Source organism: Triturus cristatus, chromosome 11, assembly GCF_964204655.1.
Source record: "Triturus cristatus chromosome 11, aTriCri1.1, whole genome shotgun sequence".
Taxonomy (NCBI): Eukaryota; Metazoa; Chordata; class Amphibia; order Caudata; family Salamandridae; genus Triturus; species Triturus cristatus.
In genome coordinates, this window is record NC_140594.1 from 283,451,553 (window position 1) to 283,473,945 (window position 22,393).

At 48.2% G+C, this 22,393-nt stretch overlaps 1 protein-coding gene across 1 annotated transcript in view; it reads left to right on the forward strand.

Annotated features, from left to right (window-relative positions):
* The first annotated feature begins 9,810 nt into the window (after window positions 1–9,810).
* The window catches only part of LOC146784046 (acyl-CoA dehydrogenase family member 11-like), a 502,630-nt gene continuing 490,047 nt past the window's right edge, over window positions 9,811–22,393 (forward strand). Inside the window, exon 1 of the mRNA XM_085635447.1 lies at window positions 9,811–9,964. Within this exon, the coding sequence (XP_085491573.1) occupies window positions 9,945–9,964 (20 nt within the window). The 5' untranslated portion in view covers window positions 9,811–9,944. The remainder of the gene's footprint in view (window positions 9,965–22,393) is intronic.

A 22,393-nucleotide genomic window follows, 5' to 3' on the forward strand; every position in this document is an offset into this window, starting at 1 on the left:
GCGAGGGATGTCAAGAATCAGGTGTGCAGAGGCGTTTTGAATGCGTTGAAGTTGTTTCAGGAGTTTGACCGAGGCTCCTGCGTAGAGGGCGTTACCGTAGTCCAACCTGCTGCTGACGAGGGCCTGGGTGACCGTTCTTCTTGTTTCGGTGGGGATCCACCTGTAGATCTTGCGGAGCATGCGGGCGGTGTTGAAGCAGGAGGACGAGACGGTGTCGACCCGCTTTGTCATGGAGAGGGTAGAGTCGAGGATGAACCCCAGGTTGCGTGTATGGTCGGTGGGTGTTGGAGCGGTTCCCAGTGTGGTCGGCCACCAGGAGTCGACCCAGGCCGAGGGGGTGGAGCCGAGGATGAGGACTTCCGTCTTGTCCGAGTTTAGCTTCAGTCGGCTGTTCTTCATCCACTCGGCGACGGCTTTCAATCCTTCGTGGAGGTTGGTTTTAGCGGTGAGGGGGTCCTTGGTGAGGGAGAGGATCAGCTGGGTGTCGTCGGCGTAGGAGATGATGTTGAGGTCGTGCAGTCGGGCGACGTGGGCGAGCGGTGCCATGTATATGTTGAACAGTGTCAGACTGAGGGATGAGCCCTGGGGTACGCCGCAGATGATCTCAGTGGCTTTGGAGCGGAAAGGGGGGAGGCGGACGCTCTGGGTTCTGCCGGAGAGGAAGGAGGTGGTCCAGTCCAGAGCCTTGTCTCGGATCCCAGCGTCCTGGAGGCGTGTGCATAGGGTGTGGTGGCAGACAGTGTCGAAGGCGGCTGACAGGTCCAGTAAGATGAGGGCCGCGGTTTCTCCGTTGTCCAGCAGGGCCCTGATATAATGGGTGGCGGCGATGAGGGCAGTTTCGGTGCTGTGGTTGCTGCTGTTCTCCTCGTGGTAGCGGGTAAGTTGTCTGTTGACGGTCTTCTCGATGACCTTCGCCGGGAACGGGAGAAGGGAGATGGGCCGGAAGTTCTTGAGGTCCTTGGGGTCAGCCTTGGGTTTTTTGAGCAAGGCGTTGATCTCGGCATGCTTCCAGCTCTCCCGGAGGTCGCTGTCTCGAAGGAGATGTTGATGGCTTTCCGGAGATGGGGTACGATGGTGGTGCTGGCTTTGTTGAAGATGTGGTGTGGGCAAGGGTCTGACGGAGATCCGGAGTGGATGGTGTCGTCGTTTATGTTTGTCCAGGAGAGCAGGGAATGGGTGCTGATGGTGGCCGTGGGGGCAGTGGTCTCAGTGGTTGTCAGGGCGGTCTTGACGTTGAAGCTGTTGTAGATGTCTGCGATCTTGCGATGGAAGATGGTGGCAAAGGAGTCGCATAGGTCTTGCGAAGGTGGGATGTCGTTGGTGTTGGAGCTGGGGTTGGAGAGTTCCTTCACGATGCTGAAGAGCTCTTTGCTGTTGTGTGCGTTGTTGTCTAGTCGGTCTTTGAAGGAGGCCCTTTTGGCGGATCTGATGAGGTGATGGTGTCTGCGGGTGGCGTTCTTGTGGGCCACGTAGCTGTCCGGTATCTGTTCACGGTGCCATTTCTTCTCTCGCTTTCGGCAGGTTTGCTTGGAGGCCTGGAGGTCCTCAGTGAACCAGCAGGCTTTCTTGTTGGTGTGTCTGTTGGAGGGTTTTCTTGATCGGGGTGAGGGTGTTGGCGCAGTCGTCGATCCATTGTCTAAGGTTGCGGGCGGCGGTGTCGGTGGGTGGGCTCCGTGCGAGGGTGGTGGTTAGCTGGACTTCGGTGACTTTGCTCCAGCAGTGGCAGGGGATCTGTTGGGTGTGATGGAGCGTGGTGGGTTTCCGGGAGGTGAAGTGGATGCAGCTATGGTCGGTCCAGTGGAGTTCGGTGGTGTGGTTGAAGGAGACGTGGGAGCTTGCGGAGAAGATGGGGTCAAGCGTGTGGCCGGCAGAGTGGGTGGGTGTTGTGACGAGTTGCCGGAGTCCGAGGTTGTCGATCAGGTTGGTGGAGTTAGTGTCGTTATTGTTCACGAGGTGGAAGTTCAGGTCCCCGAGAAGGATGTAGTCTGTGGAGGCAAGGGCGTGAGTACTGACGAAGTCGGCAATGGAGTCGCTGAACTGTGGTCGGGGTCCGGGGGGTCTGTAGACGAGGGTTCCTCTGAGGGTGGTGTTGGGATCGGTGTGGATCTGGAAGTGCAGGTGTTCGGTGGTGCTGAGGGTGTCGTCGGTGTTGGTCGAGACTCTGAGAGTGTTCCTGTGGATGATGGCGATTCCCTCCTCCTACTCCGTTGGTGAGGTCCCTGCGGGTGATCTTGTAGCCGTTCGGGATGGCTATGGCGATGTCGGGTGCCGAGGAGGGGTTCAGCCAGGTCTCTGTCAGGAAGGAGACGTTTGGGGAGTTTGAGTCGGGTAGGTCCCAGAGTACAACGGCGTGTTTGCGGGCGGAGCAGGTGTTGAAAAGAATGCATCTGAGGTGTTTGCGTTCTTTCCCGGTGGGTGGATTTGCGGATCGGATGCTGGTGAAGCTGCAGTTCCGGCAGGAGAAGAGTCCTTATGTGCGTTTCGTGACGGCCAGGAAGCAGGTGTGTGGTCGTCCGGTGTTGAGTGCGTGGAGGGTGCTCGCATTGTAGCGGTGTCGGGCGTCGTGGCGTTCGCCAGGGGTTCTGGTGCTGGGCGCTGGCCGGGCTTGCCTTAGGCGCACCTTAGGCACGCGCTGGGGCTGCCATATAAGGGGAGGTGGAAGGGAGGAGCAGCTGGGAGGCGGGAACGGGGCGGCGAATGGACGAGCAGGGGGCGGGGCCGCAGGGGCGGGGTAAAATGGGCGGAAAAATCAACGGAAGAGCACAGTAAAATACATTTCCAGCAAGTGTTTTTCTTTTTTGGATCCATTTCATAGGGGAACAAAGAAATGAGAGGAGAAAAGTGAGGGTGAGAAACCTGTTACATGAAGTCACAGTTTTCAGTAATTGAGGAGGAGCTAGACAGAATGAGAGGGAAGAAGAGGAAGAAAGGGGAGGGGAGTATCCGCCAGCGGCAGAGCAAGAATGGACACTGTCCTGGTCTTCTCTGGGCAAGAAAAAGAGTGCTTTTCCTTATCTGATTCTCACCCGTGCCCGACCGGGCGAGCCTTATCTGTAGGCTATTTCTGCCGTGTTGTGACCCATGCCCAAAAAAAAAAAAAAAGTAGGGGAACGGAATCTATTGAATTAAGGAAGTAGAGACACGCCGTGCCCTGCCCGCCCACTTCGACCACTGACACCACTAGACATATCTGCTCTTCTCAACTTATGTCCCAAACTCGTTTAATGATTCGGAAAACCATGAATTGCATTTAGCACATTTATAAAAAAATTATTTTAGTGGTCGCAAACCTTCAGATTTAATAGAATCTCAGGATTTGCGACCCTTAAAACATGTTGTAAAAAAGGCCCGTCTATATGCCTGTTGTGATATTAATACAGAACCTTATGGCGATGTAGTGACCTGGGGCAGGGCACTAGGACCCTGCAAGGGACAGCAAGGACACAGAGGGAACCGGACACCACATCCGGTCAATGGTGCGTGTGGGGGCATTACAGATCCAGAGGAGAGCGTGGGCAGATGTGCATGGGGCACAGCTCAGCAGAGTAAATAACAATAAAGCATATACGATCCTTACCTGGCTTCCGTGTGTCTGTGACCACCAAGACACGACAACTGGCGAACGAAGGTGGGATCCGTAGAGCAGAGGTGAATCGAATTGCTGTCTTTCGAGGAAAGCGCGACGGAGCCAGGAGCCCACCCTGGTCCGCTGGCTGACCAGAGAAACATTGCGGCGAGCAGCGTGACGGAAGAATAGAAGAAACGGAGCCAGGAGCCCACCCTGGTCCGAATTCAGCAGCAAAGAAGTAGCGTCGCGGGAGCCAACCCCAGCCGCGGAGAAGCAGTAAGAGCGCTGTGGCTGCTGTGAGGAGAAATTAATTAAGCGCCCGCCTGCGATGCAAAGGAAAGCGTCTGCACCGGTGAGTGCATAAAGAAGACTGCAAGAAGAAAACGTGCGTAGTTCAAATGAACTCTCACGAGAGCGGAGGCCATCTTAAAACCAGGCAAGCAGGACCAATCAGGAACAAGAAGGAGGTGGCGGCCATTTTAAGAGGTCAGGCAAGCAGTGAGAGGATAGAAACCTCGCGAGACGACGGCGGCCATCTTTGAGTCAGGTGGCTGAGCCAATCTGAAGCAAGAAATAGGCGGCGGCCATTTTGAAGTCAGGCGGCCATTGAAATAGATAGGGAAACACAAAGAGAGTGAAAAAAGACGGAAACAAGGGAAATAAAGCACAATAAAAGGAAAAAAAGGAAATAAAGGAACAATTGGAGAAATAAAGAAATAAAAAAAAAAAAAGGGGCAAAGAAGAAAATGAGCGACAATGATGAAAAACAGAGCACGCAAGCAATCTTCCGCAGGCCCCTACCATTTAGCCTATCGGAGCCGCAGGCGGGTATCCGGTGGGAAAGATGGATCAGAAAATTTGAGCGCTAAATGAGCGCCACGGACGTCCCGGATAGCAAGCAACTGCACCTGCTTCTGAATCTCGCAGGGGATGAAATAGAGGATCTAATGTTAACATTCCCTGCCGATCAAACGGCGGATTACAAGGGAGCGATAAAGTGTCTCACTCAGAAATTTGACCCCCAACGAAACGTCGACTTTAAGAGATACACATTCAACACTGCGTACCAGCAAGGAGAAGAGAGCCTAGATGATTTCGCGACGAGATTGAGAAAACTGGTCACATACTGCGAGTTTGACAAATTTGACAATGAGCAAGCCATAAGACTGCGCATCATCGAAGGTTGTCAGTCGGAGTTCAGAGCACGCATTCTGAAGGAACCAACGACGCTGGAAAAGATATTGACGATGGCTCGCACGGAAGCACGATCCACAGAGCACCCCAAGCAGATGGAGTTGGGAAGAGAGTGGCGCTAGCACATCACGTCACTGGGAATTTCAAAAAGAAAATTCCAGATGCCGGGCATACCAAAAAAGGGCGAACAAACATGCTACCGCTGTGGTCTCCAATTCCCACACGTCGGTGCCTGCCCAGCAATGGGTCAGAAATGCAGGAAGTGCAACAGGGACAATCATTTTTCAAGCACGTGCATGACAAGAGAATTCAGAAGTGAAAGAGGCAGAAAAATGAGACCAAGGATGACCAGTAACAGGTAAGCACGACACATGGAGATGGCCAATCGCAGCTCTTCTGACGAAGCAGAAGAAACGGCAGCACCTGTGTCGGAAGCGAGACTATATCTGAGGTCAGACACACCAAGAGAAGCCAAAGAGACAGAGCACGTTCATCTCGTGGAATAACAACAAATAAAGAAGACAGCCACTGTGGACATCGATGTAGGGAGCCACCAAGCTAAGTTTGTGCTTGACAGTGGAGCAACATGCAACATCATGTGCATGTCAGAATACCAGAAAATTGGAGTGAAACCACAGCTATCACCGTCGACAGTGGATGTGTTCTTGTAGGGTTCCAGAAGACCAGTAGAAAATATGAGGAAATTCACGGAGACTTTAACATACAAAGGCAGGTCCTACCAAGAAGAAATACATGTGCTCAAAGGAGACATCCCAACAACATGCCTGCTAAGCAACGTGACGGCACAGTTGATGGGGCTACTAACAATGACATACCACATGTCGGAAACGGGGAACATCCTACAAGAATACCCTGCTATACTGAAAGGTCTTGGTAAGCTGAAAGGAAAACAAATAACATTACACATCAATGAAGCTATCAAGCCGGTGGCTCAGCATCATAGACTAGTACCAATCCATCTCCAACCACAAGTTGAAGAGGAAATAACTAGCTTACTGGCACAAGACATAATTGAACCTGCTGAAGGGCCAACGCCTTGGGTGTCTCTGATTGTGGCAGTTCCTAAGAAGAACACCTCAAAGATCTGCATCTGCATGGACATGAGAATCCCAAACACAGCAATCCCAAGGGAACGTCACCCGGGGCCACACCTAAATGACATGATCAGCTGCCTCACTGGAGTCTGCTAATTCTCGAAGCTGGACTTATGCAAAGGGTACCGTCAGCTAGAACTGGATCACCAGTCTAGATACATCACAACATTCTCCACACACCTGGGTCTGTTCAGATACAAGCAACTAAGCTTCGGAATCTCGTCGGCAGCAGAGATATTCCAGGAAACAATACAGCAAGTGATAAGGCTGGTACGGAACAGCCTAAACTACAGTGATGACATTTTGGTATTTGGACAAACAGACAGAGAACATGACGCAGCGTTGCGTCAAGTGTGCACCCAACTGGAGCAAGCAGGCCTAACATTAAATGGAGAGAAATGCGAGCTGGGGAGAGGGGAACTAGTGTTCTTCGGGCACATTTTCTCCAAACAAGGGATGAGGCCAGATCCCAGCAAAGTTGAAACACTGAAGAACGCAAATTCCCCGACAGATGTTGCAGAAGTAAGATCAATCCTGGGCCTCGCTAGCTACTGTGCGCGGTACATACAGGACTTCGCCACCATGAGCACACCACTAAGAGAACTGACCAAACAAGGGCAGAAGTTCATCTGGTCTCGGGAATGCAACAAGGCATTCGAGGAAATAAGACAAGCAGTGGTGACTGTGGAACATCTGGCCTATTTTGACCCCCTACTCTGCACTGAAATGACTGTCGATGCCAACCCAGTAGGACTAGGAGCAATTCTAGCGCAACATCTGCCAGGGAGAAATTCACAAAGGAAAATTGTTGCAAAGGCAAGCAAAAGCTTAATAGACATTGAAAAGGCATACTCGCAACCAGAAAAGGAGAGCCTAGCAGTGGTGTGGGCATGTGAACACTACCACATGTTTATCTACGGGAAGTCATTCACCATCATCACTGACCACCAGGTGCTAGTGACGATCTATGGCAGCCCGTCAGCCAAAATGCCACCCAGGATTGAACGCTGGGGCATAAGGCTGATGGACTATGACTTCACGATTGTGCACAAGCCAGGGAAAGAACACAATCCGGCAGACTACATTTCGAGACACCCATTACCGCAGGTCCACAAGACGACATCGATGGCAGAATACCTCAATTTCGTACTGAAACAAAACACCCCAGCGCCGATAACACTACTAGAGCTAGCAAGAGAGAGCAAGGGCGATGCCACGCTGCAAACGGCCATGGAGATAACGAAAAAGCAGAGATGGAGGCACGTTAACAATAATTGCACCTGGGGAACAGGAGTATGCAAGGAAGAAGTACTAGCTCTCAAGAAGATCCATGAGGAACTATCAGAAACAGACACAGGAATAATGATGAGTGTGACGAGAATTGTGATACCAAGCTCACTCAGGAGGCAGTTGGTAAATCTGTCTCATGAGTCACACCGAGGCGTAGTAGCAACGAAGAAACTGCTAAGAGAAAAAGTATGGTTCCCTAGCCTAGCCCGCATGGTAGAAGAAACGACATCGACGTGCCACATCTGTCAAGTGACAGGACCAGCGGCTAGGCATGAACCACTACAAATGTCAGAACTTCCAAGAGCAGTATGGACGACCTTAGCAGCTGACTTCTTTGGGACCCTGGACACAGGCAACTACCTGCTTGTGGTCATCGACGAATATTCCCGGTACGACCCTTCTCATCGACATCAGCAACACTACCAATACTAGATGACATATTTGCAGCGTGGGGTTCATCAGAAACGCTAAAAACAGACAATGGTCCTCCATTCTCAGGAGAAGACTTCCGCAGATTCATGGCTTACTTAGGGATAAACCACAAGAAGATAACACCGCTGTGGCCTCAAGCGAATGGAATGGTGAAGAGGTTCATGGGGAACATCAAAAAGGCTGTTCAAAGGGTCAAGCTGGCGCAAATATCACTTAGCCAAGATCACGTGACTAGAGAAACACACCTCACAACTCCACAGGAAGATGCCCAGCAGAGCTAGTACTGGGAAGAACAAGTAGAACAAGGCTACCGCAAATAGAAGCAACTATGGCGCCAGATCGCAGCAAAATTGCAGGCAAAGACAGAGAGGGGAAAGAAAAGATGAAAGATATGCAGATGCGAAGCGACACGCCAGCTTGTCAGACCTAAAAGGAGACACAGTGATAGTGCGTCAGCGACAACAAAGAAAATCTGACAGCATGTTCTCCAAAGACCCCCTCATAGTCACGAAGGTGAAGGGCCCAATTTTCACGGCGGAGTCAGAACATCAGAGGATAACACAGAACAGCTCACATTTCAAAGAACTAAAAGAGAAAAAGGGGGAAGACCAAGATAAGGAAACAGCAGAACAAGAAGAGCAGGAGGGTAACAGGAAGGAAAGAGACAATGGTGAGGAACCAGCAGAAGAGCAACAGACGTAGGCCGGTCCGATAAGAGCCGACGGCCCAAAAGACTAATAGAAGAAATATAATGACAGGAGGCACACCGACCTGTGCCCGGGCAGACTTGCATCTATCTCTATCTACACATCTCTGTGTTTCAATTTTCTCCTCAATTCTTTGTGACAAAGGGGGGAGATGTAGTGACCTGGGGCAGGGCACTAGGACCCTGCAAGGGACAGCAAGGACACAGAGGGAACCGGACACCACATCGGGTCAAAGGTGTGGGAGGGGGCATTACAGATCCAGAGGAGAGTTTGGGCAGCTGTGCATGGGGCACAGCTCAGCAGAGTAAATAACAATAAAGCATATACGATCCTTACCTGGCTCCCGCGTGTCTGTGACCACCAAGACATGACAGGCTCCAGGCCACAGAAAAACACTTTCTCGATAGTAGGTTTTCATTCAATAGAACAATTACTTCAATGTGCCCTACACCAATCGGTTTCATAGGACGAAATCAAGACTAGACATCCCAGAAAGCAGGAATGCTTTTGTGTCTTTGTGGCCCGCCCCATTTGCACATGTTTTCGTCGCGGGACCTTTGTACCCCACTAGCGAGTGGCGCAGGCGCTCTATTGGTTTCCTAAACAAGGTTGTCCCACGGGGCCGCTCTCCTATTGTTCCAACTTATACTGGCCTTTTTTTCTTGCAGATTTATATATTGCGAACTCGACCCAAAGTATTGGAGCGCTTAACATGAGCACCAGTTACGCGTTATACAAGGACACATTAATTTCTGGTAGGCACGGGGAGATAAGTGATTTGCCCAGAATCACAGGAAGCTGAGCCAACGCCGAGGCTCCAACCTGGTTCCCCAGCTCCAACGTTGGCAGCACTAACATGACCTAAGGCCAAATGACATCCACTCAGGCGGGCAACTAGAGCCAAATTTCGGGGGGGGCTGAAAAAGATTTCGGAGGGGGCTGAAAAAGATTTCGCGGGGGGGGGGCTAAGTCTTCCAGCCATAGGCAGAGTGGCTGTAAGAAGGGGCGAAAACGCAACAAAAGCCTCATTAACGTGTAAATGGTCTTTTAAAGACCCGTGAAGTACGCTGGTGCGGCTGCAATTAGATGGACGCCAGCCCGCGAGGCTGTCTCAGCCGGGCTGACACATATGACGGGGGTGGGAGCCCAATGGGTGTTGCGCGCCTGCATCCACTCTACCATAGTGGCAGTTGTAACCGGATGGCTACAAGCTCACTTGTTTACCTCACGTCAGATGCGCTATATTTGTTCAGTTTACAAGGTGTTCCCTCAGTATTGCTCTCCTCGTATCTTAGTGGCAGTTTGAAACCCGAGGGCTACATGTTCACTTGTTTACCTAACAGGTCAGGTGCGCTGTAACATGCGCTGAATTTGTTCCGTTTACAAGGTTTTCCCTCAGTACTGCTCAGCTGGTATTATTCCAAAGTACACCTGCCTCACTCAGCTCTTCGTGTTCCGTAATTTAGTTTCCCGCTGAACGCCCCGGCGCTTACGTCAGCGGATAACCAGTTCCGTCCCCCGAAGTCACTCTCACCGTGCCAGGCTATTGGATCCCCTAGCCTCCCTCCTCCCTCCCAGCTACCCTTGTTGATTCCGGATGTCCTGTTCTCACTCGGCGCACAGCGCAAGTTGCACAACATGTCTGTTGTAGGTACCAGGTGAGTTTGCTGCAGGAAAGCTGCGGCGTAAAGGTCAGAGCTGTCGATGACGGAACTGGGGAACCGGGTTCGTGTAGTGGCATCGGTCCAACATTCTGCGATTCCATGCAAATCACTTAATCTCCCCGTGCGGCAAAACATTAAAGAGTCATTGTGTAATGTACCTGGTGCTTTTTTAAAGCGCTCCAGTGTCTTTGGTTCAAGCTCGCGCTATATAAAATTACAAACAAAAAAACAAATTAATCTCGAGTCCGGGGAGAGAAAAACCTGGGAGACGGGGAGGATGAAGGGATGGTTGGCAGGTCTAATTGCAGTCAGAATGGCTGATATACCTGGTCTGGAATTGGCTAAGTGGACATGCGAACGACATCTACTTGTGCCCTTTGGTACACCGAATGGGTTACCTACTGACGGGTACAGTTTATGGACCTGGCTATATGGATTTACTGCCAAGGGAATCTGTGATATGCAATAACTTCAGCATTCTTGGTTTATAAACCAGCAGTAGTCAACATATTTCGATTTTGTTTAGCCTATGCTTAACTTGATAAATGGAAAAAACGAGGAGACCCAGAATGCAGCGTAGCATTAACTAAAACTGTATGGTGAATGAACGTTTAGTAGGGTGACCAACTGGCATGGGTGCAAATTCAGGACGTTGAATGTAAAAATTCAGGAAGGAAGGTCACAATTCAGGACAGAACTTCGGGACAAATGGTAAGTTTTACAGACACATGAGTGCCATTGTGAGATGTAAAGCGACACGCATAGGATGAAGCTAATTGAGACCTGCAGTGCTCGATTAGAGTGCAGTCCTCCGAGTGGCCAGCGTTATGTGTTAGATCACTTCAAGCATTCCATTTCTGTTGAGCTGGTGGTGACTTGCATAGAGGCTGGTACAGTACTGAGGGTAAGATCCATAGCAGTCAGGGTTTGTGTCAGGGTAAAGAGCATTAAGCAGGAAAAGGGAGTTATTAACCAGCCTGCATGAGCTATAATTGGCTGCCCACTGCTGAGCATTATGGTATTATTGTAGGTCAGAGTGGTTAGATAGAAGTTTACATTACTATGATTTTTTTTTTATTGTTTACGTTAATTAAAACCACAACAATACATTTCCTAATAAATTAGTGAGCTGTGGTAAAAAATTATTGTTATATAAATCATAAAAGCGTTGAAAAAAATCTTTTGACAGTTATCAGCTCTCAACTCTATATGAGATATCATCAATCAGTTAATCTCTTAGTAATGTACTAAGGTTTTCAAATGTTCGTAGTTAACAGCTAATTAGACCAAAGCATTAATTAATTCCTAATTAGCTGTACAAGGGAGAATGTTTCTCTGGACGTTCTTTCCCAACTTTTCATTATTTTAAAAATGCAAATTCTGGGTCAGGACCAGTCAGTCTTATTTGATGTTCAGGTACAATGCTCAGGGATCATCATAATCCCTTTTTTTTTTTTTTTTTTTTTAATATGTTCGCATGTGCAGAGAGGAACTTTATTAGTTGACAGTTCAGTGGGGGTATGTGTTGGGTCCTGGCCTGCTATAATAGCTGATCTGCATGTCCTTATACCTCTGGTGTTTATTGCATGTTTTAAAAAGTTGGTTTGTGCTTGTGATAGTTTAGGACTAATGCAGACTAGGTGAACAAAGTCCTCTTTGCTACTCCCACATAGTCTGCATTCTTTCGGCCCTTTCTGTGCCCATGTTGGCTGATCTGCGATGGACGGCAATTTGCCTAGGCGCAGGGCCATTAGTTGTAACTTCCGATAGGCCGTAGGCCGAAAATGTGATGTTTAATACGGCGCTGGGTTAAGTGTCTTATAATTGGTAATTACGATCCAGGCGTGTTTTCTCTTACTAATGATGTTTTTGTCAACTAGCAAAGAGTGAAATTTGGCTGATTTATTTATAGCTTGCTTGAAGGATGAATAGGACAAATTGGTTTCCCAGAGCTCACCTGTACCAGTGAAATTTTGCTGATTTATTTATAGCTTGCTTGAAGGATGAATAGGACAAATTGGTTTCCCAGAGCTCACCTGTACCAGTTTCAGATAATGCTTTTTTTTAGGTAACGGTTGTATGGGGACTTTTCATCTTTCTCTAATGCCTCCCACAACGCATTGTTTAGTTCCAAATCTGCTGTGTTTTGCTTCAGGCTATTCCATTGTTTAATGGTTGCATACATTCTCCTCAGCGTTTCATTAGTTACTCCAAATTCTAGCCTTACCTGTGCTGGAGATGCGGCCTGAGGGATTTGAAAAACTCTTATAAATTAAAACTTGACATTTGTTTAGCAGGTTGGCGTCTTTCCCGTGTAGTGCAGTGCTGCCATATGATAGTGCTGGTAGCCTTTTGGCTTTTATTACTGCTAATGGGGGGCTTAAATGATGGCCCCTTCAGATTTTTTTGCTAGCGACCTGATAGCGAACAATAAGGCGTTTGTCCTCTGGGTCATGTATGCTTTTTGATCCCGGTGATTATTCCTGTTGTCGATGTAAACACCCAGGTACTTAGATACGGCTTCTAGTTTTTTGCCCTCTAATTGGAATTGCTGATTGGCCGTCCGATGTCCACTGATAAACAGTGTTTTGCTTTTTGAGGTGTTTATCTCTAGCCTGTTGTCGGCTATATATTCCAGAATTCCTACAAGTGATCCTTGTAGGCCAATCTTAGTTAGGTTCATCAGAACGACGTTGTCCGCATATGATACGTGTGATACTGATTAAGAGCATAATTTGGGTGGATGAGATATGATCCTGTTAAGTTTTGGTGCCAGGTCTGCCATCAAGAGGTTAAAAAGATGCGGGGCCAGAACACATCCTTGTTTCAGCCCTTTGGTGGTTATAACCTTTCTTGATAGCCTTGAGCCATCTCCTAGCTTCACTGTCATCCATGTGTTAGAATATAGAAGTAGTATTCCTCGGTATATTTTTTCCGGGATGTTCCACTTATGCATTTTTCCCCATAAGATGTGACGGTCCACGCTGTCAAATGCCGCTTTTAAATCGACAAAACTGAGGTGAAGCTGTTTCCTCTGAATATATTTGTCGGCGATCAGTGAGAGCGACAGGATATTTGTGATTGTCCCACACCCTTTTTTGAACCCTGTTTGACATTACTATATAATAACCTGGCTAGTGGCTAACCATGTATCAGCCCTTCTTATTTTACCTGTATATTGGAAATAGTATACTGCTGGGCTGTTTCATTTTTGTGAGCTGTAAACCGCAAATTCTCATTGATGCACAGAATTGTGCTACAGACTAGAAACAGTATACACTGTTAAGGCATAATTGTAGGACAGAAGGAGGCAGTCTTATACATACAAAACATTTTCTATTGAATGTAAGCAAAATGCCAACATGCCGTTTTACTGATAAAACTATATAGCGCACAAATACTAATGTGTGTGAATTTGAACATCACTAAGTAAAGTTTCTTGATTGTTATGATCCTATTAAAAGTCTGTTTTCAACACACTTCTGAATTACTAACAGGTAGTCCATTTGTGGTTTCCTAACTGCTGATAAGTTTTGAAATATTTGCACAGTTCATTTGTAGATATTTCAAAGTTGTGTGTTACAAACAGTCTGACAGCTTACAGCCTTTGTTTTTGCACCCCCCAAGACAATTTGGGCAAACTTGGTGCATTCTACAACACATTTGTCATTATATATCGATTGTATTAGCTTCTAAAGCATTGTAAATGATGACTTTACTGTTCAACAGGATACAACAATCTTTGATGGGGCTCTTCAATGATTCCCTCACTATCCACAACAGTGCCTCTCTCTCACATGTATTTCTTTTGTTTTATAGTGCCTCTCATATCAGTGTAGGGTCCCGGAGCATTTTACATCACACACACACACACACATACAGAGACAATGAATCATACGTGTGTTATTCAGTATATAGAAAATGTTACAAAAGGCCACAGAGACTACAAGGTGTAGAATGCACGTCACCCATACTGGTAGGCATTTTGTAAGAGTGCTTGGTCTGAAGAAGCTCAAACTCAGGATTCAGAACATAACACAGTAGTTAGCGTTGACTTTAATGATAAGAATTAAGAATTTATTACTACCCAAACAAACCTTTTTTTAGCAACATCAGGATAATGAAAAACTGAGAAGAAAACATAACTTGCTAACCTGTATCATGTAGTTTGCATGCAGCTCTTTGATGGCAGTTATTAGCTCACTTTGCTAGATTACGTATGTACAGTAACAAAAGAATCTCAGTGACAAAAGCAGTAACCCACTGAGCTCTGCACATAAAATACTATTCTTTGATTTGCATGGTACATATTATTTGCTGCCGGCATATTAACTCTGTGTGCTACCTTAGATGATTCAAAACTGCCACTAAACAAAACTCCCATCTCTCTCCAGCAGGTTCATTAGTCACCAGAGTTATCGTGACACTTTTATTGTTACCTAAAAACTGATGGACATACAAGGAACTTAGCAATGCCAAGCCCCAGTAACAACCCCCCCCCCCCCCACCCTTCCAGCCTCCCAGGGAAACGCACAATGCCATGTACGGCTGGTCTAGCCTTGCTACCACCCTCCAATGGTGCCCATCATGTTCACATAAACCCCCTCTCATATGTATTTAATTTCTTTTATAGTGCTACTCATCCGAAGTATGTACGGCAGGGAGTCGGAGTGCATTACAACACACACATTATATAGTGACAATGACTCATAAATGTGAAAGTCAATGTATAGGAAATGTTACTTCAGACAATAAGGGCTACAACGTGTAATAGTCGGATGTCGTCCATACTAGTAGGCAGCGGCGTAGCGCTGGCAGGTCCGCAAGGGCAGTTGCCTTGGGTGCAATATTCTTAGGGGTGCAAAATTTTAAAAGAAAAAAAAATTGTGGTGGAAGTGACTTGAGTCACGTCAGTGCTGTTGTCTGAACGTGCAGGTTATGGTTTCTTGCCAGCCTTTCCCTGCAGAATTGCTGCAGGGAGAAATGCCCTCACGCATCTCTCATGGCCTTGGGCAAGTGGAAGGCTGCTTGCGCTGCTTCCCCATGGCATGGGAACAGCGTCGCCCAGCGGCACAACAGCGTAACGCCTCTTCTGGTACCACGGCGCCATACAAGGGATCAGTTTTTCCTTTATTGGAAGGCAGAAGGAGCATTTCAAGCCCAAGTTCCGTGCTTGCGACCTGACGTCATGCGTCGGTTTGGGATGGTGGGTTGCGTCACCAGGGGGTGTGGCATTCATTTATACTTCCATCCATCATTCAGTCTTTCACCATTCATTCTGTCCTTCCATCTGTGTGCCCATCTAAATCTAAACCTATTCAACCATTTCCCAACCTATCCATCATATACCTATCCTGTCCATCATTTCACTCATCCATACTTTCACTCACTCATCCATCCATCCTCCCTTTCTCTCTCCATCCAGCTTTCACTTAGCCAACCCTTTACCCATCCATCCACTCATGAATCCATCCATTGACCCTGTCCATCCTTTCACTCATCCTTACATTCTTTCTCTCATCCATCCCCTTTCACTCAACCATCCTTTTGCCCATCTACCTTTCCTTTCACTCACTCATCCATCCTTCCATCCACCCTTTCACTCATCTGTCCATCCATTCAACCTTTCACTTATCAATCCATCCACCCTGTCACTGATCCATCCATCTTTCATTCATTCATCCACCCTTTTATCCATCCACCCTTTTACCTATCCATCCACTTTTACCCATACATCCACCCTTTTACCCATACATCCACCACTCCACCCATATATCTATTTACCCTTTCTCTCATCCTTCCACTCACTCATCCTTCCTCCCATTATCCATCCATTCACCCTTTCTTTCATCCATTCACCCTTTCACTAAGCCATCCACCATCCCTTCACTTACTTACGCACCCACCTTTTCACATTAATTATGAGCTGAGCCTTTGTCTGTAGAGTTGCAGACAGAAGAGGCCCATCAAGAACTCCACCCTGCTGTAGTTCCTAATGCAAGTGCTGCGGTGGGAGAGGGTTCACTATGCCCCTGCACATAGGCAATCTAAAAACTAGGAAGTCATGAGTAATGCATGATGCACAGTGCCAGGACGTGAGGTGACTGTGACATGGTGTTGTTTACAGGGCTTTAAGTGGGTTGAAAAAACTTGGTGGTCTCTCCAAAGGGCGTGTCCGATGTAAAAAAAAAAAAAAAAAAGCTGGCTTAAAACACAAACTAAATATCTGTGCTTAGCATAGTGTGTTGCCCGACTGGTATTCTGCTACTTCTGTTATTGCATCAAGATATATAATACATTACACCTACAACAATCCAGGACTATTGGCTTTGTCAATGGTTGTTAGCTGCATAAAATAAAAAAAGCAGCAACTATGGCTTTGTTGTATATAATATTGTAAATGCTCCAGTTCTTAAAACGGTGAGACTGTGAAAGAACTATAATACCTTCTTTTGTGGCTTCTTTCATGAAATGGATTCTGTACATTTCTTCCATCTGGTCAGGTGCAACATTTTTCTTTATGTACTATTAAAACAGAATGCCCTGCCCTAGACAAGAGGCTGGAGGAGACGCACCACACACTTTAACAGCCCAGATTGGCCCATTGTCATTCTAAATGTGACAATCAGCCGGCATACAGAATGACAATGGGCAGGGTGGGGCTGCTCTTGTGCTCAGAGGATGAGTGCGAGGTGGCCCCATCAGAGATCTGAGGCTTCTCGCAGGAGAACAGTGCTGTTCCCCAAAGCCCAAAATTACGGACAAAAACTGTCATGGACAACGGACGTGAGGTCCAACTAACGGACGGTCCGTGAAATTTACAAACAGTTGGTCACCCTAACGTTGACACAGGTCTATTTTGCTGCTTTGAAGGAAACATGCTTCAGGCATCTATAGGTTGATGGTGTTTGGGTGGGGAGTACTATTGGCTATAAAAATCTTCAAGGTGGGTGGGGTGGTGAGATTCGGAGAAGGATTGCAGACTTTTGAGATCTAGGAATAATACTGAAGGAGAAGCATTAAAAATTGATTTCTTGGGGGCGCTTGAGGTAGGGGACAAAATATATCTCAAGGACATCAGGAAGGTAGCGCCCCAATCAGACTTTGAGTGGAACAGGTTAAAAAACCCACATTATAGTCGGACTGTCTTTGGAGAAGTAGTAAGGGGGACAGTTTGAAAGCAGCTACTTATTACCAATAATAATAAAATATTTTAATAACCAATTATGAAAATAACTCAAGCCACGGACCACTACTTCAAAGAAAATGAGGGGACTGTTGAATAAGTCCAAACGCTATGGGAAGCCTATAAATCAGTAATCCGCGGGGAAGCCATATCCCTGATCGCAGGTAGGAAAAAAGACAAACACAAAGATTTGGTGTGCGCAGAAGACGAGGTACTTAGATTGGAAGAAGAATTAGAGTAGGCAGTGACCCCCGAGAAATTACACCTCTGAATTTAAAACAAGATGATTTTAAATGCATAGCAACAGATAGAGCTAGGGCGCAGAGGAGGGAAACGCAGAGCAGAATTTATGAACAAGGAGACAAGGCAGGGAAGTTAATTGTGTGGCTAGATAGGAAGGAATGAGCTGCCCGCCTTGTAAATTGAGCTAGGGCGGGGTTAGAGGCGGAGCGAGACATGATGTTTCCAAGACACTTCTATTGAATTCATTTTGGTGTGAAGACTTGTTTGGAACAAGCCCTAAATCGTAATGGACGTGGTTTATAAAGTATGAACCTACTAACCTCCTGAGGCGGAAAGCCGGGAGATTGCCGCTAATCTGTTTTTAAATATTTGTGTGTCACCTGTGGATAAATTGTTGATTTTATAAGCACTGACTCACCCAGGCTTCACAGGACTTGGTCCTAAAAGCACACCGCACAGCTGCCCCTGCGCTGTCAGCGGACTCCCAAACAACCACGGCGCCATTACCAGCGTGCTGATAGGCCACGCCCCCTTGGAGGCCACGCCCCCTTCCCGGGCAGGTATTTAACGCTGAATACTAGCGTTGCCTGCCAGAATCCTACTAACCTCCTGAGGCGGAAAGCCGGGAGATTGCCGCTAATCTGTTTTTAAATATTTGTGTGTCACCTGTGGATAAATTGCCCCTGCGCTGTCAGCGGACTCCCAAACAACCACGGCGCCATTACCGGTGTGCTGATAGGCCACGCCCCCTTGGAGGCCACGCCCCTTTCCACCCTTCCCATAAAAGTATGTGTCTTTACCGTACGCGCAGCGGACGGGCGCAGCGGGCGCGCCGTCTGCGCGCCGAAGGCGCGCCTAAGGCAAGCCCGTCTGCGCCCGTCATCGCCAAGTCATCGCCTCTCGCCAGTCCCCCTGCTCAGAAAACTCGGACGGCCCACTGTTATGATAAAAATCATCTCCTAGCACTTAACCCACGCCTACGCTGTCACAAGCTAGAGGGCTGCATTGGTCAGACTGCTCTTCAGTGTAATTCCTGTAACTTAATTATATCTGAACCAAGACTGCCCCGACACAGAGCCACCAGAAGGAACCACTCCTCGCTCACAATCTCTCAGCTTAATGTCAGGTCCCTGGTAAAGCACCATTCTGAGGTATTTACGTTATTGACAGACGAGAACCCAGACATACTGTTCTTGAGTGAAACCTGGCTCAAGGATGAACTAACTAGCATCCCGAATCTTACGCTACCAGATGGATTCTCTATGTCCGCCATTAATAGAGACTCTAGGGGTGGCGGCATTGCCGCCATCTATAGAACATCATACACTTGTTCATTTGTAAAGGAAGATATTACGGGCTGCGAGTGCGCACGTGTTAAAATCACCACTAGCCCTCATTTTTCCTTCTCTGGCCTTTTTATCTATAGACCCCCGGGGCCCACCTCTAAATTCACAGAGGAATTCCTAGAGATAGCCCATGCTCTGGTTGCACGCTCCGCTAATTTCACGATCCTGGGGGACTTAAACCTCCATTTCGATTCCATCTCGGATCCAACCATCAGTAATCTCCTAGCGGACCTGACTGCCTTGCAGCTGACCCCTCTGATACAATTCCCTACTCACTCTGCTGGTCACCTACTCGACCCGGTTTTCACTAATATTCCGGAAGCCAGAGCAGATCCTCCTAAACCCGTGGGATGGACTGACCACTTCCTTGTCACATTTGTGATACCGGCCGCTATCCAATCTAACAGGGCGTCGTCCGCCTCCCGTCTTAAACGGCCCTGGCACAAACTCCAGAATATGGATTTTCCTGCCAGTTTAGGAGAACCCAACTTTGAAATCACCAATGACATTAACACATCATATGCCGCCTTTCAGGATTGGGTCACCAAAGGACTCGACACTATCATACCTGCCAAATGGACTAGAGGACGGAGCACCCCCTCTAACCCATGGTATAACGAGAACTTGAAAATTCTTAGAAAGGAATGCAAAAGAGCGGAACGTCATTGGAGGAAAGACTATAGGGACAAGGACAAAGCTCTTTATTTGGCCACACTCAAGTCATATCCTAAAGCTATACGCACTGCTCGCGCATCCTTCTATGCCAAGGAAATTGACTCCAGCTCCAACCCCACGAAAACAATTTTTAAACTGGTCCAAAAACTACAAAACAGTGGCAACCTTGCCTCGTGTATTTCCTCCACTCAGCAATGCGAGGACCTCGCCACTTTCTTTACAGAAAAGGTGAGGAAGATCTACAACACCTTTTCACATATCCCTTCTGACCACACTAGCTCCCCCAATTTCTCATTTAAAGGTCCCAGGCTCACCTATCTGCCAGCTATCACTCTTGAAGACCTAGCTAAATTCTGCAGAAAAGTGAAAACCGGTGCCCCTTCAGATCCCATGAGACCAGCCCATTTTCTAGGAGCTCTGGACTTCTTTCTTCCCTCTTTGGCCACGCTCCTTAATCTCTCCTTTTCATCGGCTACAGTACCCATATGTTGGAAACAGGCCTGTGTCACTCCCATTATTAAAAAACCCAATCTAGACCCCACAAAGCCGGAGAACTACAGGCCCGTCTCTCTGCTCCCTTGGGTGTCCAAATTAGCAGAAGCCCATGCGAACACCGTACTCACTGACCATATGGCCAAAAATAACATCTTGGACCCCTCCCAACACGGGTTTAGGCCTGGACATAGTACGGAGTCCGCCCTTCTGTCCACCACTGAACACCTCCGGAGGATTATGGACACCGGTCAGAGTGCTGCGCTGATATTGCTCGATCTCAGCGCAGCCTTTGACACGGTCTCCCATAATATCCTACTGAGTCGCCTGGAAAGCATTGGGACCAGTGATCTGGCACTCGAGTGGTTCCGATCGTTCCTCACGAGCAGATCCTTTCGCGTGTCAGCCCCCCCATTTATCTCCCAATCACATGCTATCGGCCAAGGAGTCCCGCAGGGCTCTGCCCTCAGTCCATCCCTTTTTAATTTGTATCTGCAGCCCCTTGCGGCAGTGGCCAAAGAATGGGATCTCACGCTGGTGTCGTACGCCGACGACACACAGCTGGTAATCACCCTTACTGATATGCCCTCGGTCTCTGCCACAAGATTTAGGGATGGGTTGGCCGCAATCGCCAACTGGATGACTGCAAACTGCCTACAACTGAATGCAGGGAAAACCGAGGTGCTACTTCTGGGCAAGAACACCAGTTGTTGGAATGATCACTGGTGGCCCCCCTTATTGGGCCCCATCCCCCCTCCCAAATCTCTGGTCAAAAACCTAGGAGTATGGCTAGATTCCTCGCTGAACTACCAAACTCACACTAAAAAAGTAGCAGCCACATGCATTGGGCTGCTGAGAAGCCTTAATCCCATTCTAGGCTTCTTTGACTCCAAAACACGGCAGCTCATTGTCCAATCCACCATCCTTGCCCGGTTGGACTATGCGAGCGTCCTATTATTAGGCGCTAACAAAGCCGAAACAACCAGGTTACAGCGAATTCAGAATTCAGCGGCCAGGGCAATTGTAGGCCTTCCCAGAAGGTGCTCTGCTAGAGCCATCTTACAAAGACTCCACTGGCTCCCGGTGGAAGCCCGCATTCAATTTAAGGCACTTACCATTGCTTTCAAAATCCTTAAAACTGATGGCCCCGAACTCCTCCGATCGCTGCTAACACCTTACACCCCCCAACGCAATCTTCGCTCCATGGGCCAACACTTAGTAGTGGTCCCCCGCACGAAGCTCTGCCGTATCGGGGGTCGTTCCTTCAGACTTTTGGGAGCAAAATTATGGAATTCCCTGCCCCTCCACATCCGCCGCCTTGACAATCTGTCCGCTTTTCGCAAAGCAATAAAAACTCACCTCTTCCCTCTCATGTAGTCTCTACTCTCCCTACTCCCCCCCCCCCCCCCCCCCCCCCCAGTAGGTTGTGCTATTGTTCTTAGCGCCGGGACGCCCCGTTGCTGGGGCAGCTGTCGCGCTCAACAAACCTATAACATAACATACCTGTATTGCATGAAGAGGGTACCGACCCTATAACTGACCCGCAGCAGATAGCCGACCGGTTTGCAGACTATTACCAGACGGTGTACCACACAAAAGGGCAGTACACGGAAGAAGACAACAATGCCCTACTCCGTGATATCAGGCTCCCCGCCCTCTCAGACGAGAATCGTGAGTATCTTGAGTCTGCTTTCTCGGACGATGAGGTGGCTCAGGCGATACGGGCAGTACATTCGGGGAAGGCATCGGATCCCAATGGCATACCAATCGAGATATACAAGCTGCGACCGGATGAAATAGCTCCATACCTCCATTCAATGTTCATAGATAGCAGAGAAAAAGGGACACTTCTATAGACCAAAGGATAGCAAACATCGTGGTCATCCACAAAGAGGGTAAACCCAAAACCTGCTGTGCATCCCATAGACCGATATCACTGCTCAACGCAGAACCCAAGATCCTGGCAAAACTATTGGCGATACGTTTGACAAAAGTGATTTGATAGCCCGACCAATCAGGGTTCATGCCACATCGTAATACCGCCTTAAATCTACGCAGACTACATGGCGTTCTGGGCAGAGCAACAACTATCCTAGAACCAGCAATACTAGTATATCTAGACGCCACCATGGCGTTTGATATGCTAGAATGGCCGTACCTCTTCGCTGTGCTCGACAAATTGGGATTCGGACCCACATTCGTGGGCTGGGTCCGAATGCTTTACTCAAATCCCATGGCTCAAGTCGTCGTGAACAACCGCAAGTCACCAGCATTCCAACTAAGCCGCAGTACGCGCCAGGGGTGCCCTCTATCGCCGCTCCTTTTTGCCTTAGCCCAGGAGCCCCTGGCGGCATGTATCTGCAGAGATCCAGTGATCCGCCTTATGCGTTGGTCCCTGGATTGGGAAGATAAGATATGACTGTACGCAGACGACATTCTGCTATACCTGACTTCCCCGAGAGCCTCCCTAATATGCCTGCT